The sequence below is a fragment of the Varanus komodoensis genome, unplaced genomic scaffold, assembly GCF_004798865.1.
Source record: "Varanus komodoensis strain SLA01 unplaced genomic scaffold, ASM479886v1 scaffold15, whole genome shotgun sequence".
Classification (NCBI taxonomy): domain Eukaryota; kingdom Metazoa; phylum Chordata; class Lepidosauria; order Squamata; family Varanidae; genus Varanus; species Varanus komodoensis.
In genome coordinates this window covers 26,834,115-26,850,991 of record NW_025335440.1, presented here as the reverse complement: position 1 = coordinate 26,850,991, position 16,877 = coordinate 26,834,115, and the positions used below count along the sequence as shown (strand labels likewise).

General features: G+C 43.7%; 1 protein-coding gene across 2 annotated transcripts in view; it reads right to left on the bottom strand.

Moving 5' to 3' along the window:
• The window catches only part of ADAM22 (ADAM metallopeptidase domain 22), a 135,084-nt gene extending 118,207 nt beyond the window's left edge, over positions 1-16,877 (bottom strand). Inside the window, exons 1-2 of one of the 2 annotated variants that reach the window (XM_044425179.1) lie at positions 16,675-16,877; positions 15,995-16,155 (exon numbers count right to left, since the gene is read on the bottom strand). In XM_044425179.1, the coding sequence (XP_044281114.1) occupies positions 15,995-16,155; positions 16,675-16,753 (240 nt within the window). In that variant the 5' untranslated portion in view covers positions 16,754-16,877. The remainder of the gene's footprint in view (positions 1-15,994; positions 16,156-16,674) is intronic. The other variant, XM_044425180.1, reaches the window with a different exon arrangement.

The following is a 16,877-nucleotide window of genomic DNA, read 5'->3' as shown; positions in this document are numbered from 1 at the left end:
ATGGTGCTATTAATTCCAGATGAAACCAGTCTTATGGAGAACAGCAATGAAGCTGACCACAAATAAATAAAATAAAATAAAATAAAATAAAATAAGAGTTTCTATTTTGCTCACTTGACATTAAGCCTCATATGGTTGCATCCAATGCTAGTCTAACTTAAGTTCCACTTATTTTAATAAATTTGTGCTATGTCGGATTAAGACTGGTTACACGCCGTTTGTACCTACTTTCATCTAGATATTATTTACTACTGAGGAAAAAGAAGAATGATGACCCAGACTGACTAATGCACATCCTGTTGAGATCCTAAAGAATATCCATCAGTGCAATGGGGAAAACTTCAGAGAAAGAAAAATAACTTTAAAAAGAAAGGAGAACAGAAAGAGCTTCAGCAAGGTCATGCTGAACTAATCTAGAGGAAGTTCTTAAATACATCATAGCCACAGCTGCTGAGGGGATGTATGGCAGATGCCACAGTTTGACGTTCCTTTCATGTGCTTTTTGACAATACAAAAGGCAAAGTTTAAGAGCAAAGAGTCATTAAACGGAGTGCCTTTTCTACATGGGGTTTAAATCAGTTTATGCTGAAATCTGTACAGTGAATTTTAAAACAAAGACACCTTGGAATAGCAAAACTCCAGCTCGCAATGTATACATTCAAAGGCCAAGCAGACTGAAAGAGGGCAGCTTCCCTAAACCCACAACTACAAAGCACAGCCCCTCACTGGTCTCTGCATTTTATGAGTGCCTGTTAGAGTCTGGTGCCTTCTAGGTGTGCTGCATCTTTCCCAGCCTATAAGTACAATGATGGAATGGCAGAACCTGCAGCCCAGAACCAGTGTGGGAGGCTGCCATGCAGCATATTGAATCCCTTCTTAAAACAGGCCATGTAATGCAGGCAGTGGTTGATGGCAATGGCACCCTCAGGGCTCCTAGTACCACGTCTGTAGATTAAGAAAATCCCACACATGTTCCAGGAATCTTTCTTACTCCTGTGGCAGCCAAGCAAGGGCAAAGGCTGTGAACAAAGAAGCATTTGGTAGTTCAGCAAGCCTTATACAAGGGCCTAGAGCAGTGGTGGTGAACCTATGGCATGCGTGTCACAGCAGGCACACAGGGCCCTCTCTGTTGGCAGGCAAATCAAGCCACCCGAGCAACTGAACATAGAATGACAGTGCACAGAGGGGCCAAGCGCATGCTCAAAAGAGGAGCAGTGGGGTTAGCGATGACATCACAAACCGCCACTCAGTAGCTGCGACTTGTCCAAGCTTTTGCATGGCTGCTCAGTGCACTGCCAAGTGTGTGTGTGTGTGTGTGTGTGTGTATACACATATACACAAACACACAGAGACACAGAGACACACATACATACATACAGGAAGGGTTTTTCAAAATTTCATTATTTTCAATGGTATTTTACCCTATCTTAGGGTATGGGGTGTGCACAAGGGTAGGGTTAGGGTGAGAAAAACAAGGTGTCCTGGCATGATTTTAATGGTTGGGATGTGTTTAGAATGGGCAGAAATGTTGAGCTGTGCAGAAAAAGCTACTCAAGGGAGGCTTTTTCAAAATCACCCTCTTTTCAATGGAACTTTAGTCCTGTATTAGGGTTGGGGTGTGAACCAGGGTAGGGTTAGGGTTAGAAAAACAAGGTGTTTCAGCATAATTCTGATGGTTGGAATGTGTTTAGAAAGGGCAGAAATGATGAGCTGTGTAGAAAAATCTACTCAAGGAAGGCATTTTCAAAATTGCCCTCTTTTCCATAGAACTTTACCCCCATATCTGGGTTAAGGTGTGGTCAGGGTAGGGTTGGGGTTAGAAAAACGAGGTGTCCTGGTATGTTTTTGATGGTTGGAATGTGTTTAGAATAGACAGAAATGTTGAGCTGTGCAAAAAAAGCTATTCAAGGAGAGCTTTTTCAACATCGTCCTATTTTCAATGGAACTCTTGCCCTATATTGGGGTTAGGGCTGTGCACCAGGGTAGGGTTAGGGTTAGAAAAACGAGTTGTCCTGGCATGGTTTTGATGGTTGGAATCTGTTGAGAATGGGTTTTTTGTCATAGAACGCACAAGAACAGTGTTCCAGCTCCTTTTTTTATGGATTTTCCATGTGATTGTGAATCGCCCTGTCGGGCGTAGCAGGTCGGCAGCAAAAAGCATTAAAATAGCGCCTGCGGGCTGCGTGTGTGTCGGCGCTGCTCGGCTCGGGACGCTGCTCAGCTTGGGATCAGTGGTGTGGTTGCGCGCTCAGTGCTTACTGCCGGCAGCGACCATTATGTTTGTGTGTGTGTAGAGTGACTGACTCCAAGAGTTCCGGCACCTTTTTTTTTTACAAGAAAAGCACTGATCAGGGTTAGGAGAGTGCGCCAGGGCAGGGTTAGTGCAGTGGTGGCAAACTGTGGTACGCGTGGCGCTGTGGGCACACAGAGCCCTGTCAGCACGCGAGGTAAGTCGCCCCAGCGTCGCCCCAGCAGCCAAGCACTGGATAGGAGCGCACACAGGGGCCATGCACATGCTCAGAAAGGAGTAGCGGTGCCAGGCGATGACGTCACGAGCCACGTCTCATTAGCCGCGCCTTGTCTGAGCTTTCACTTGGCCGGTCAGTGCGCTGCCAAGGAGATATATATAAATTTGCTTGGACTGGCTGTGAGTTGTTTTTTCTAAACTAAAACCTCAGTTTTCAGGTTTTATTGCTGTGTTGGCACTTTGCGATAAGTAAGTGGGTTTTGGGTTGCAGTTTGGGTACTTGGTGTCTAAAAAGTTCACCATCACTGGCCTAGAGCATCGATCCTTTCAGATGCCAGAGGAATCAATTCACCGCAACCTCTGAGCATGCCTGCAGGAGTCCTAGCAAGCTACTGAGGCAAGCAGACACAGTCCTTACAAAAGAGCACAATACGCAGATAGTCCTTGTGCTGATGCAACGAGTACTGCTCTCAACAGCCCAGCTTCCTGATACCTGAACCTGGACCCACTGATTTTCCTGTCTTGACAGCCATTTGACTCAGGACTGGACTACATGTGGAAGCTCATCCCCTGATCGCACTATCTTGAAAAGAAGCCACACCAAGCTAGTTGCAGGGCTGTGGCGCTGGAATCTCACTACACCTACATCCTGACACCCAAATTGTGCTTAGAGGCAACAACAGACAGTGAGAAGATTTAAGTCAGGGTACTGGCACATATTGAATTGATGCTAGCACAGGTTGAAAAAATGGAAGCTGTGGGAACAAACTAGGTTTTCTTCCATCCAGTGGATTTTTCACACATCCCTATCATACAGATTTTATTTGTCTATTAGTCCCAGTTAATTCGACAGAACTTATTCCCTAGAAAACACACATAGGATTTCAGCATATGGATGAAATGCTCTAAACAAAGCATTTAAACTGAATCAAAGCTTCCGTTTCAGGATGCATGTTAAGCAGGCAAATTATTCTATCAGTCTGGCAATGCTGAAGTAAACAAGGCAAACAAAAATCTATGTTGAATCAGCACTGACATAAAAAATAAAAATAAGGGAGAAGCAATGTAGCCACCACAGGCAATACTAGAACACATTTTTGAATGCTCTGTAATTTCTGGCCATGAAAAACCATGAAAACCAGCACAAAATACAAAGGCAAATGCTGCTCTTGTCCTCAAGAGAACCCAGCCTAGGGCAAGAATTGGGGCAGCTGAGTCCAACTTACACAGAAGGGATGAAACGTTTATTTTGCAGAAAAGATGATTCTCAGGAAAGTGAGTGCAGTTGGAGCTTGCTCTCCAGCTCCAGTCCAGGAACTGTGTCCTGCAACTTTCCCAGGCCCTTCTGGTCAAATAAAAACTACTGGTTGGTTCAGGAGAAGACACATAAGCTTCTCCTTTCCAAAGCTCAAGCAGAAACTTTGTAGCTCTGTGAGACCTGGTCAGCCATGATTTGACAGAAGCTATTTTGAGAAAGAGATGAAAGCTAGAAAATGACTGCTTCCAGATGGAGCGGCTGCCACTGTTACGTGCCTCTCCAGACACGCTTTTTGGTTCCGCACTGGAAATGGGTGGTATTAGCAAGACGCAGTTTGGGGCACACTGCTGGAGATCCCCAGCTGCAGCTCCCTACCTCAAACCAGTTTCTTTTTGTAAGAGCTACTGTGTAACTTTGATAATTAGTGCCAGCAAGCCTGTTTCCCTCTTCCCCCCATCCCGTTTTTCCTCTTAGATTGCAAACCTACAAGAAGGGACTGCTTTGTTTTTCTTGGTACTATGCAAGCCCAGGCTTTCCAGACAAAGAGAATTATTTTTAAAATATATCTTAAATAACTAAAATCTGCTTGTAAATTGATCTGAGAAAAAAAAACATAAAACTGCCTTGCAATAACTAAATGTCACCTTTAATCTCAAGAGACTAGAGGGACAGAGAGCTAGGTATTTGCTCTGTGATTCGTATGAATGAGTCGATGACCAAGTGACTTCAGAAGAAAGGTAGGGAAGCTGACACAAAACGACTAGTATTGTCTTTGAATGGAGTAGTTTAGTTGTGCATGTTTTCCATGCATGTGAACTTCACCTGCCAGTGATGGGGGTTGCGATGTTTGTTGTGTGCAAGAAGCAGCCTATCAAGTTTTGTTTTGAATTTGACAGAGGGAGCTGTGAGCTGGCTGAGGGCACCTTGGGGATTCCGGGTCTCCCTCCAGGTATGTGATGCAAGGTAACAGCTGCTCTGCCACACACAAGAGAGTCAGAGTGCCGCCGTGATTAGAATGGTGGACTAGGACTAGGGAGATCCAGCTTCTAGCCCCTGCTCTGCTATGAAGATCAATTATGGGCCCGTCCCTGACTTTCAATCTAACATACCTCACAGGACTGCTGTGAGGACAAAATGGAGGTGGAAGGGGATTGTGTGCTCCATGCTGGGCTCCTTGGAGAAAGTCTCAGCGCAAATGTAACAAATACACATAAATGTCCACATTCTGTTATGTTCTGTTTGTTCATTTGTAAATAAAAGCAAATATTACATAAAGAGCATCTCAGGAGCTTCCTCATCTGAACAGAAACAGACAATGTAATCCTAACCATGGAAGCTCCATGCCTCAGCCTAATTTCAATGGGATTACCTCCAGGTATGCATGTACAGTCAAGCCAGAGCTTGCCCTAGAAGCAAAAATTACAACGCTCGGGCTGTCATACTTCAGGCACATCATGCAAAGTCAAAATTCCCTGGAGAAGGCAGTCAAGCTAGGGAGGATGGCAGAATGGGGAAGACCAAATATGAGATGGAGTGACTCCATAAAAGAAGCCACGTCTATGAATTTACAAGAGCTGAGCAAGGCTGTCATGGTAGGACATTTGGAGGACATACCTTCATAGAGTTGCCATAAGCTGGAGACAACCTGGTGGCATATAATGACAAGAACAAGAACAAATGTGTGTGTAGAACCTTAGATGGCTGTGAAAGGGCCATAGGATAGCAAGAGAAGTTCATGCTTTACATACAGATAATCCTCAGTTCCAGGCTCCTCCAAATAGGAGTGGGAAAGACTTAGGGTTAGCGCCACTGTACATCTAAATTAACCTTTCCTAACCTGGTACCCTTCAGATATCTTGGACCACAACTCTCTGGCCAAGCTAATGGAGGCTGATGGGAGCTGTAGCCCAAATAACATGGAGAGCAGCAGGTTGGGGAAGGCTGGCCTAGACAACACTGGATGGACCAATGGCTTGACCAAGGATAAGGCAATGATCTAAGTTCCAAAGGAACTTCTGCCACTCAGTGAAATGGAAGAAAGGAAGGTGGTCCATCAATTTACCTCTCTACTACAGTGGTGGGCAACACAGTTCCTTCTGAACAGTTTCAAATTTGTGACGCGTTGCAACTTTAACAATCTAACCATTGCAAACATCAGTGCTCTGCTACAGCCAGTCAGATCATGTCTGAGGAATGCAGTGAAGCACTCATTATGCATGCTTTAGTAAGCAGCATGAATCAAATTTAGAGCGTCCTGAAACAAGGTTGCTGCAGTTCCCCAGAGATGCTGCACACGCTGGCCCAGGCAACGTCCACCTTCTGAGGAAGGCTCTGGACAACACGGCGTTTGCTTCTCCTTAATCAGCTCAGAGCTCCAGTAGGGTTCTGTGCCTCGGAGCCATCGTCTGAACATGTCCTTGATATGCAGCCAGGATGAGCCACTGGGGCAAGAGCGCGGACCAGGAATCACGAGATCCCAGTCCTGGTCCTCCTTCAGCCTTGAAGCTCACTAGGTGAGGCTGGGCTGGTCTCAGCCCAACCTACCTCACAAGGTTGTTGTGAGGCTAAGAGCGAGAGGAGGAAAAGGATCACCCAAGTCATCCTGGGCTGCTCAAGAGAAGAAAAAAGGCAGGCTATAAATGTAATAAACAAGCACTAAATAAATAAATAACCTCCAGAGACTGAAGAAATGAATTTCTTTACCATATGCTGGAACTTGCATCATGCAGGCTTCATTCTTTTGCATTCCTAGGTTTCCTCAAGCAATCATGCACATTATAAGAGGCCCTCCGTAAAACAGGGCTAACCAGACAATCTGATGTCCTTCAGATGGTTTGAACAGGATCTCCCATAATCCCACTGAGACTAATTATTCCCCTGGCACCTTTTCAGTGCCAGGTTAAAAACTTTCTTCTTGCAGGCATCTGGCAGCACAGAATGAGGTTTTAATCAGTTCTTGAATTTTTGTTGCAGATATTTACAATTGTTTTAGTACATGTATGTCTCTCTTGGTGTAATATGCTTGTGTTTGTGTGCATATGGATTTTTAAGAAGCATTTTTAAAGTGTTTATAAACTGCCTAGGGATCTGCAGGTATTGAGTGGCACAGAAATGTATTAATTGAAATGAAAACATCTGCAAGACACAAGCCCCTGCCCGACCCTAAATATCTTGTCCATCTTTACTCACCTCTGCCCAAAACAGGCAGCTCAATGTTGCTATAATTTAGCATTCAGGATGGAAATGGAAAGCCCAGAAATGAACCCGGCCATTCCTGCACCAGGAGATAAAACAATACTGTTTCCAGAAAACTAGATGTCAGGGAGAAGGGTCCTTGCCTGGGCTTCTCCCTGCCATGGTTCCCTCATCCCCACCTATCCATCCAATCCTTTAAAAATCTCAACACATAACTGGTGGTGCTCATCAAGACGATACCTGTCCTTCACCTTGTGCTGATGTGCTCGATTCTATTATGAACAGATTTTGTTAAACATGGAAAAAAATTATTAAGAATAGATTTAGTCCCACAGATGCATCTGTAGACTACAGTAAGCCTATTCCAAAAACTGAGATTTTCAAAATATTAGCACAGTTCAACAGCAGTCAAGTGCTCTGACCACCACACCACATTATCTCTCATAGGCTACACTGTCTTCACTTGGAGAAAAGTTTTGTGGCAGCAGTGTTTTTAAAGGGTTAAACTGTTGTATTGGGTTAAAGGAGGCACAGTCTGAGAGCAGACTGAATATATATGTAAATACTCCTTGACTGTTGTTGTTCTAGTCCCGACTGAGCTTTTGTTCTGTCCTAACTTTCCTGATAGATTTATTGAAAGCTTTGCCTATAGTTCTCTCAGAGTCATCAGTTAACTTCCAGAATGCTGAGAGGGACAAAAGAAGTCTGAGAAATCAGCCCCCTTGTGCTATGTTTCCTTTCCAGCACGTGCTTGAGCATCTAGCCAGAGTTCACTCTAGCTTTCGCCAGACTCCAGGGAAGCAAGGGTGGAGTGAGGAATCAGTGAATGAGATCTGATTTGCAGGGAAGTGTTACAGCACATCCAGGCAACACGGTGAGAAAAAGCAGGAATACTAATTGCAACCAACACCGCAAATGCTAAGAGAATGGAAAATGCTAGCCATCTAAGGCAGAGGTGGGAAGATGCAGCTGGGTTCTCTCGGGTGTCTCTGGGTGCCTCGTCAGTGGACCACAGTCCAGAAGTGGCTTCTCCTCTTGGCCCCTTCAGCCCACTTGTTCACTTGCCTCTCAGGCCGGCCCAGGTGACGTTGACAGTGAGGAAGGGAGCCACCAACACCGCTGCATGCAGGGTCCTTGGCGCTCTGCCAGTCAAGTCCCGGTGATGAGTAAGAGGATGAGGAGTGAGCACAGCTGGTGACTGTGGTGGCGATGCCCACTCAGGGTGCCTGGCCAAGGGCCTCAAAAAACCACAGCCAGGATGGCGGGCCGTTTTTGAGGTTCCTCCATTGACTTTGTGCTGGAGCCTTGTGCACCATGGAGATTTGGGGGCTGGGGTGGGGTCTAATTAAGGACCAGGATGCCTCTGATGCTCTTTCCAGGAATTTGTTCTCAGTGTTCCATCATGCCATGCATAAATCTGCTCCTGGATTTCCCCCAAGCTTTCTTCCTTAGAGCATAATTTAGAAAGAAAAGGATTCGTTCGCTGCCGATCATGCTAAGCAATGAAGTTAGAAATCCTTTGCCAGTCTTTGACAAGTCACCAGGAAATCGGCCAGGTCTTCCCTATCTCCTTATGCCTGCCCATGTATACTGGCAAGGGAGATACATGAAAAATGCCTCAGATCAGAACGTAATGACTGCATCTATGGCAAGCTTCCCCAACTTAGTGTTTTCCAGATGTGTGGAACTGCAGTTCCCATAATTCCAGGGAACCATGTTATGCTGCCCTCCAGCCCAACACATCTGGAAGGCAACAGGCCGAGGAGGACTGCTCTCTGGGGCTCTTGGTCAAAGAGGTGTTCCTGGCTGCCTGGCTGCTTTTGGGTGGGCTTCTCACTGAAAGGATGAGGTGCACTCTTCAGCTGCTGCTTCTCTTCCGCTACACATGGGGAAAATGCTGGTTGTGAAAGGCAGTTTATTAATTCCTAAGTCAAGAATTATGGATTTTGCAGTTCAACTTTCAAAGCTGGTAACAGGCATTTTGCAGTAATACCATTATTCCTTGGTAGGATTCTGTCCAGAGTGGACCAAGCAAATTTGCTAGAACCAGGAGAATGGAAAAAGCAATGGAAGAGAACTTCCCTTCTGCTTTCACCTTCCGATTACATGCAGTGGAGTGGTCAGGCCAGGCTCCAGAAGCCTTCGGGTTCCTATAGATGCTTGGTAAATCACCTCCCGTTTCCTCCTCATTTACATCCTCCGCCATGATTTGGGTTCCAATCGAACAAGGAAATCACCCAGCTGCTTTCAGTGTAGCTGCAAGGGATGGGGGAGGGATTTCTCCCCCTAAGGATTTCCCCTGCCAAGGACGTAGCAGAGGCTATGTCCTCTGACAGAGTTAAGAAGGGATGGTCAGAACCCCAAAATGCCCTGATTCCAGGGATATACTCTCAGGATCCATGACTGTTCTATTATTTATTATTATTATTATTATTATTATTATTATTATTATTACATTTCTATGCCGCCCCTTGACACAATCCTATGCTTGTTTAGATGGAAAAAATTCCTACAATTCTCAGCATGCTCCAGTTAATATAGGGTGACACCTTAAATCTTTTAAAATAAGAATTGTGATTGCATCATCTATCATGTGCACGCTCTCCATGCTTTATAAAGAATACCAAACAAATGATTGATCTCAATTTTGTACAGTACCATAAAGGCAGGTAAAAACCCTTAGCTTAAGCATGAATATGATGTGAATGGCGCATGGAAGACTTATTTGAATGCTCTGCCCTTCTTTCCTTCCTCCCTAACTTTCTCGATCGCCAATACAATCTTGCATATAAGGTTTTACCCTGTCTGTTCCCCAAAAAATTAAGTTTCATTTTATGATGGAAGAGGCTGGCTCAAGGTCCTTCACATTAGGAATTTAACTTAATAATTCCAGTCCCTCAGCTGCAATAACCAGTAAACAGTGAAATGATATTGATCATTTAATCATTAAGTAAATATTGATCGAGATGCAGAGTTTAAATATCATTATGTTTAATATAAGTGTGTATTAGAAAAAGATGGAAGAGCAACAAGCAACATCTTAGAGAGGCACACAGACATTCCTGAGACAGCACCTACTACCTAAAAAGAAAGAAAGAAGCATGAGCCTTGTTTCAGAGTACTGGGTTGGTTTCAGATTTAGCCATGCTTAGCGTAGTCCACTGAAATCAATGGGACAAGTTAGTCCAGAGTTATGAGTCATACTGATATCAGTGAGCCTACTCTAGGCATGACTAAGTCTGGCTTCAATCCACTGGTTCTCCTACTTGGTTCTGCCAAGCTATTTATAAATTACTGGACAAAAACCTCTCTAATTAATGAATTAAAATCTCTTTAAATCAGGCCGAAGCCCAAATACCTATGTATATAATCTTGAATGAAGTTACACTATATACAAATCAGCTATATATACCCATCAGCTTCAAGAACCTAACACTACTTATATTTTAGATTTGTGGCATTGAGCAATGTGAGGTATAACAGGAAGACCTCCTATGAAGAACAAGGGAAAACACCACAAATATAATGATGATTCACAACAGAGGCTGGCACAGGCCATGCTCAGTCACTGGTAATTTTAGCACCTAGGCCAGCATCTGACAATTCCGTGTAAAAACTGAAATGGTTCCAGGTACTTGGAAGATGAAGACCTCCACCTTCCATCTGTTCTCACTGCAGTCAAAATGCTGTTCAAACCACCTTCCTTTTAGTTCACCTCTGCTATGAAAAACTATGAAATTGTGAGATGGGACACAGAATTGCAGGGCTGTGGGACTAAGTAGCACACACTTCAGTGTTGCCTTCATCCACATCCAGGAAACGTAAATCAAACGCTGTGTTAGATAATTAGTTTATTCATTTATTGTACGTTTAAACTACTCAATAACCAAAGGTCTCTGTGTGGTGAACAATATATTAAATACACAATACAACCATGAAAGCAAATAATAAAAACAGGACAGAATAAAATCAAGATAAAACCAGCAGCAACATATAAAACTATTTCAGCACATAAAGCCAAATTAAAACCTTTGTCATCAAGTCTCAGTACATGTGTCTTTGTTTTAAAACTAGCATGCTTTAAAATGAAATCTAAACTTAATACAAACCTATTAAAACGCATTCTTATAATCTCTTGAAAGTGAATGATAACCATCTAGCAAAAAGCTTTGGGTTTGGTTCCTAAACTTAACTTAAAGTGCAATTCTATGCATAATTTGGGTCCCTCTACTCTGAGCTTTCCCATCACATCAGTTTTTCCCTTCTTTCCTTGCCTACTGCACAGCTGACCAGTGGCACACTCATAAATAGGAAGAATTTGGCACCCCATTTTTTCAAGTTTTTAAAATGAAAAACAACTTTTCAAGGGGGCAAGGAGTGGAGAGCTTCACAGGTGTCACTGGAGATCTCCGTGGGTGGCCCAGCAACTTCAGGTGCCACACTAGGGCTTCTGGGTTGCACAAGAACTCTGTTGGTGGGAGATGGGAACTGCATTCCTACCCATCTGGAAATGTCAACTTCCATAACCATGGCTTGCAGTGTCATCCAGACCAACAATCATTGGATAACATTAACTGCAGTCAGTTTAAAACAAGGCAACTTCACACTGCAGTTTATGAGGCTGGCTTGTGCAAATTCATCACAGTTAATGTTAACCACAGTTCTAGCAAGTTGTGATTGAGTAAAGGCAGAAACTTCCAAACATCTGACCATGCAGAAAGTGGAAAGGGGAAAGCATAACAACATGAAGTTCACTGCAGCTCATTCACACAGTGCTAAAACATCACTGAACATAATTTACAAATGAGACCAATATGTCGAGGAGTCAAGTTATAGACAAATAGAATAGGGATATACTTTTCATTTTACAAGTATATATAAAAAACTATTTCCCCCAGTAACTACTAGGTATGGGAGAAGCACAGATGCCTATGCTTGTGAAAGTTTGCAGTAACCAAAGCTCTTATTTCCAGAAAGTTCTCAGCACTTGTTTATTGCTAGTAAGGGATCTTGCTCAGTATCCCTGCACATGTACAAAAAAGAACAAATGGAAATCTCTTCAGTATCGAAGATGTAATTTTGCAATGAAAATTCAATGTAAGCTGCCTAGTTTGCACAGAAGTTCTAAGGTTCCACATATACTATGTAATTAATATAAAGCATTATATTTTAATCATTAAATCATCTGTATGTATGCTTGTTCTAACACTATATGAACTTTAAAACATAAAATCATTTTCAATTAATAAGGCTTTCCCCCCTCATGATTTAGATCAATCCACCCTGACAGGATGATTAAATCTCTTTACTGTTTGAGTCATAAGTCTGCTGCAAGATGCCAGTCTGAACATACCAAATTAAACTATGATCAAGATTCCAAAAGACAAAAAGAAACTTCCACTCTTTAAAGGCATTTTAACCATTACTACCTTCTCCCATTTAAAAACATGAAAAAGACATGCCCATGAAGGAACAAGGAAAAATCATCAAGTGTAAGGATGTTTCACTGGAGACCAAGGACAAAATCATCCACACTACTATATTCCAGATCATGAAGTGTGGGTGTGAAAGCTGGACAGTAAAGAAAGCTGATAGAAAGAACATGGATTCATTTGAAATGTGGTGCTGGAGGAGAGTTTTGTGACCATCAGAAAGACAAGCAAGAGGATCAAGGCAAGCCAAAACTTGCCCTGGAAGCAAAAATAACAAAACTGAAGCTGTCATTCTCTCGGCACATCATGAGAAGGCGAGACTCGCTGGAAAAGGGAATCATGCTAGGGAAAGTCGAAGACAAAGAGGAAGACCAAATATGAGAGGAACTGATTCCATAAAGATAGCCATAAGCTACAGCCTTGAGTTTGCAAGAGCTGAGCTGCCAAAGACAGGACATTATGGAGGGCATTCATTCACAACGCTGCGGTAAGTCAAAGACGACTTGATGAAATACAACAATTACAACAATAGCATTGTATTGTGCAACTGTGGCTGCAATTCTTTACCTATTTACCTGGAAGTAAATGCAATAAACTTAATGGAAGCTACTTCTCAATAAACTTATATGAAAATGCCTGTAGGAATGTTTCCACTAGAAGAAATGGATTTCATTACACAGACAGCAATTCTACACCACTTACCTAAGAAGAGGCACCACTGAATTCAATGGGACTTTCTTCAAAGAAGACAAGCATAGGCCTGTTTTATTAGTTACACAGAGCAACTGTTTTAAATGAACATTTACTGAAACAGTTGTTACCCATAAGAGTTCTTGAAACTGCACCAAACGGATGTTTGATAAGACAACATATAGTTTGTCTGTTACATCATTCAAAATGTGAGAACATCACAAAGGTGCATGAATTTGTAAAGCTCAATAAAGTGCTTCCAGAGGCACATAACACTGTAAACAAGATATCTCAGCTCTTCACTGAGACATAGTTTAGATGCTCAGGATTTCTAACAGACTGCAGCTGCAGAAGATAAAGAGCAATATTTAAAGTGTTTTATCTGATTCCCTTTAAAACAGCCAAGCTGCTTCTGTGACAACAGGGCATTCATTGTCTTTTCAAACAATTTAGGGAAGTATGCTTCAGCCTGGTGCACTCCAGATGTGCTGCACTAAAGACCCATCATCCACAGCCAGCAGAAGATGACAGCAGCTGTAGTCTGGAAGTCACCTGGAAGGTTGGGCAAGGCAGCTTTAGGACTTTTGGAAAACTGAGACTCGCTCATTCCCTTTTGATACTGGCACAACCTTCACATTAGTGACAGTCACAGACACCCTGCTGAACCACAACCAAGAGCACCCACAGGGCAGCAGTAAATTATCATCACTAATGTGCAAATGATGAGCCTCTAATTAACCATCCAGCAGAGAAACCTTATATCCTGTACCACAAGCTTCCCCAAGACTTGTAAAATGAAGTCAGAAATTGTGAAACAAACACAAAAACAAACAAACAAACAACCTTCACCTGAATACATGAGGCAAACATTGATTTGTTTTTGAAAGGCACAATTTTGCTAAGACTATTAGTCTAGGTTTGCAGTTCTTCACTTGAAAGAGATATTATTGCTGCTAGGGAACTCCTTATCCTTCAGGCAAGAAGTGAGCCATTGTACAGTATCCAGTGATCATCCTATGTAGAGCACAGCCACTGAAATTAATGAAATGCAAGTAAGTCACAACTAACTTAGCTCCTATTCATTTCTAAGAGGGACTGCTCCATGCAGGACTAACACTGAGTACTACCCATCATGAAAGAAAGGGAAAAAAACACTAGGAGCACAATCCTATGCCTGTTTTAGAAAGGAAAAAGTTCTACAACTCCACAGCATTCCCCAGCAAGAAATAGCTGGGTGGGGCAAACTGGGAGTTGTAGGACTATTTTTTATTTAAAACACGCAATCCTAAAACACGCATTCATAAGCATGTACATCAGAGATTGCACTAGATGCCCATGTTTAACTGTAGTGCTGACCCCAAAAGTATGTTCATTTCATTCATTTCTTTAGTCATGATCCACAAGTAATAATGTACATGGCAATAAAAGCACAACTCATGCTGGGCATGTTCCTTCCACATTTTTCTTCCATACAGCTCCCTATGTAAACTGAAAGACTTGCCTCTGGCAATGGAAGATGCTGTCATAGCTGGGAAACCTGTGACTCTCCTCCTGTTTGTTTGGCTACAGCTCCCATCATCCCTATCTCCAGCCATGGTGGATGGAGCTGATGGGAGATGAAATCCAACAACACCTGGAGGGCCAGTATTTTTACCCCTGCAGAAGAAAGTCAAAAGGAAGCTTCACTGAGCATACAGTGGCATTATCTGCATAGTACTATTATGGCAGCCTGAATTCTCAGCTTACCAAATTATGTATCATGTCATTTTATGAAACTCAGTTCAACTATAATTTCTGTATTAGGTCACAGAGGACACTGGGAAAAAAAGGAGGTGTTTTCCCGTTGCTCAAAGGATTGAAAGGCACTTAATATGGATCTTTCTCAACTTTTTCTCCAAGTGTAATAGTCATCTTTTTTTATGCTCACTGCTTCAAACATACCAAAAAGCAGTGGGCAGACAATGAATAAACAATCTCAAGGAACAGAATGAAATAAATTAATAAATATTAATTCTGCTCCTTACATTCTAGGCTGACTTGGAAGACTGTCACATAAAGATGGTACTATTGGTCAGGCTAGTCTTTGTTTAACATATTATAAAATCATACGCCTGTTTACTTTGTATTCAGTGGGAATCATTCCCCTGAAAACGTGTTTAGGGTTGCAACCTAAAACAGCTGAATTCCATCTAGGTCTACTCAGAAATAAGTTCCACTGAGCACAAGGGAACTTATCCAAGGTAAGTGTGCCCAGCAATGCAGGCTAAGTAAGTCAAACTTGTTGCAGAGCACATTCTAAGTACTAATTTCCAGCTAAGCTCCCAAATATATTGCAGATGAAGGGGAAAATACAACCCATATTCAAAATTACATCTGAAACGCCTGTGTCAGTCTAATGATAGGCAGATTCCCCTGGAAGGTTTCTCCCTTCAGACCACATTCTGTTAGGAAAGGTGATCATTGATTAGATCCACTCAGGAAGCTTTTCAGCAAGCGCCTGGTGGTCTGGTACGATTACTTTCAAGCCCATACTGCTGCTAAAACCAAACCCATCTTGCTGAAAACAAGTTTTTTTTCCTATGCTGATGCTTTGTATTTTGCACAGAGGACACAGAAAATGGTCATGACTATTTTATATTGTGTGTGTGTGTGTGTGTGTGTGAGAGAGAGAGAGAGAGAGAGAGAGAGAGAGAGAGAGAGAGAGAGATTTATGATCTCACAATAGCCAGCCTTTCTACAGCAATAGCTTGATCTTGGCTATCTCCATGGTGCCTCAGTTGCAAAACTCCCCGTTGTAATTTCTATGCATGGCGCATCAAACCCCAAGGAGCCACCGCCTCTGCTCTTCCCCCAAGCACTCGTCTCCAGGGCAACAGAAACCCCCGAAGAGTAGGCAGGCTTTCCTCTCTCTTCCTGCGGCTCCCATCAGTAGCCAAGGCTGCCGCCGCTCACCTGCTTGCCATCGAAGCTGCTCCCGATGCAGGTGTTGAGCCCGTGGTGTTGAGTTTCGTTGGCCTGGTCTGTGCTGTAGATCAGCCGGAAAGGGACGATGCTTTGCCTGTCCACAAAACGGTCCCCATCCCTTCGCTGCATCTCCGTCAACAAGGCGTCTCCTCGGGAGGGAAAAACGGAGGAAGAGGTGGGAGAGAGGAAGGGAGAAAGGAGGGGCTCAGTAACGATCAAGCAACTCTGGGCTTTATTGATAAAAATGACCCTGGTGGTAGGGTGGGATGGGGCGGGAGGCGAGTGGGGAAAAGGACCAGATGTTCTTACACTGCAGGAAGATATAGCAAGAAGAGATAGGCAGCATCGATCTCCATCTTAACGTGGGGACCTTTACATACCTTGCAGCTGATATTGTTAGGCATGTATTATTATTTAATGTCATGTTATACTGCTCCATACTAACGCACGCACAAGTAATAACACAAAACGCCGCCAAGCACTGGTTTTATCTCTCGGGAAGCGTTCCGGGGATGCTGCAAACTGCACCGAGCGAGCGAGGGTCACCCACGCCATGGAGGGCGATCCGGCAGGGCGACTTCCCTTCCCAGCTGTCCCCCCGCGTTTTCCTACAGTTGTGGCTCGAACCGGCTGCCGCTCCGCGGGATGCAAAGGCGAGCAGGGCTTACCTGCCCGGCTGGAGCGAGTTCCAGAGAGCATCCCGAAGGCACAGAGCGTCAAGGAGAGCAGAGGAGTCACTGGATGCATGGCTGGCTCTGACAGCGAGAGCGGTGGGGGGCCCTCCCTCCCTCCTGCCCGCAATGAGCGAGGATCACCAGGCGGCTGGCATGGTGGTGCTGGACGGGAAAGGCGCTCCCGCCGCCGGCTTCTC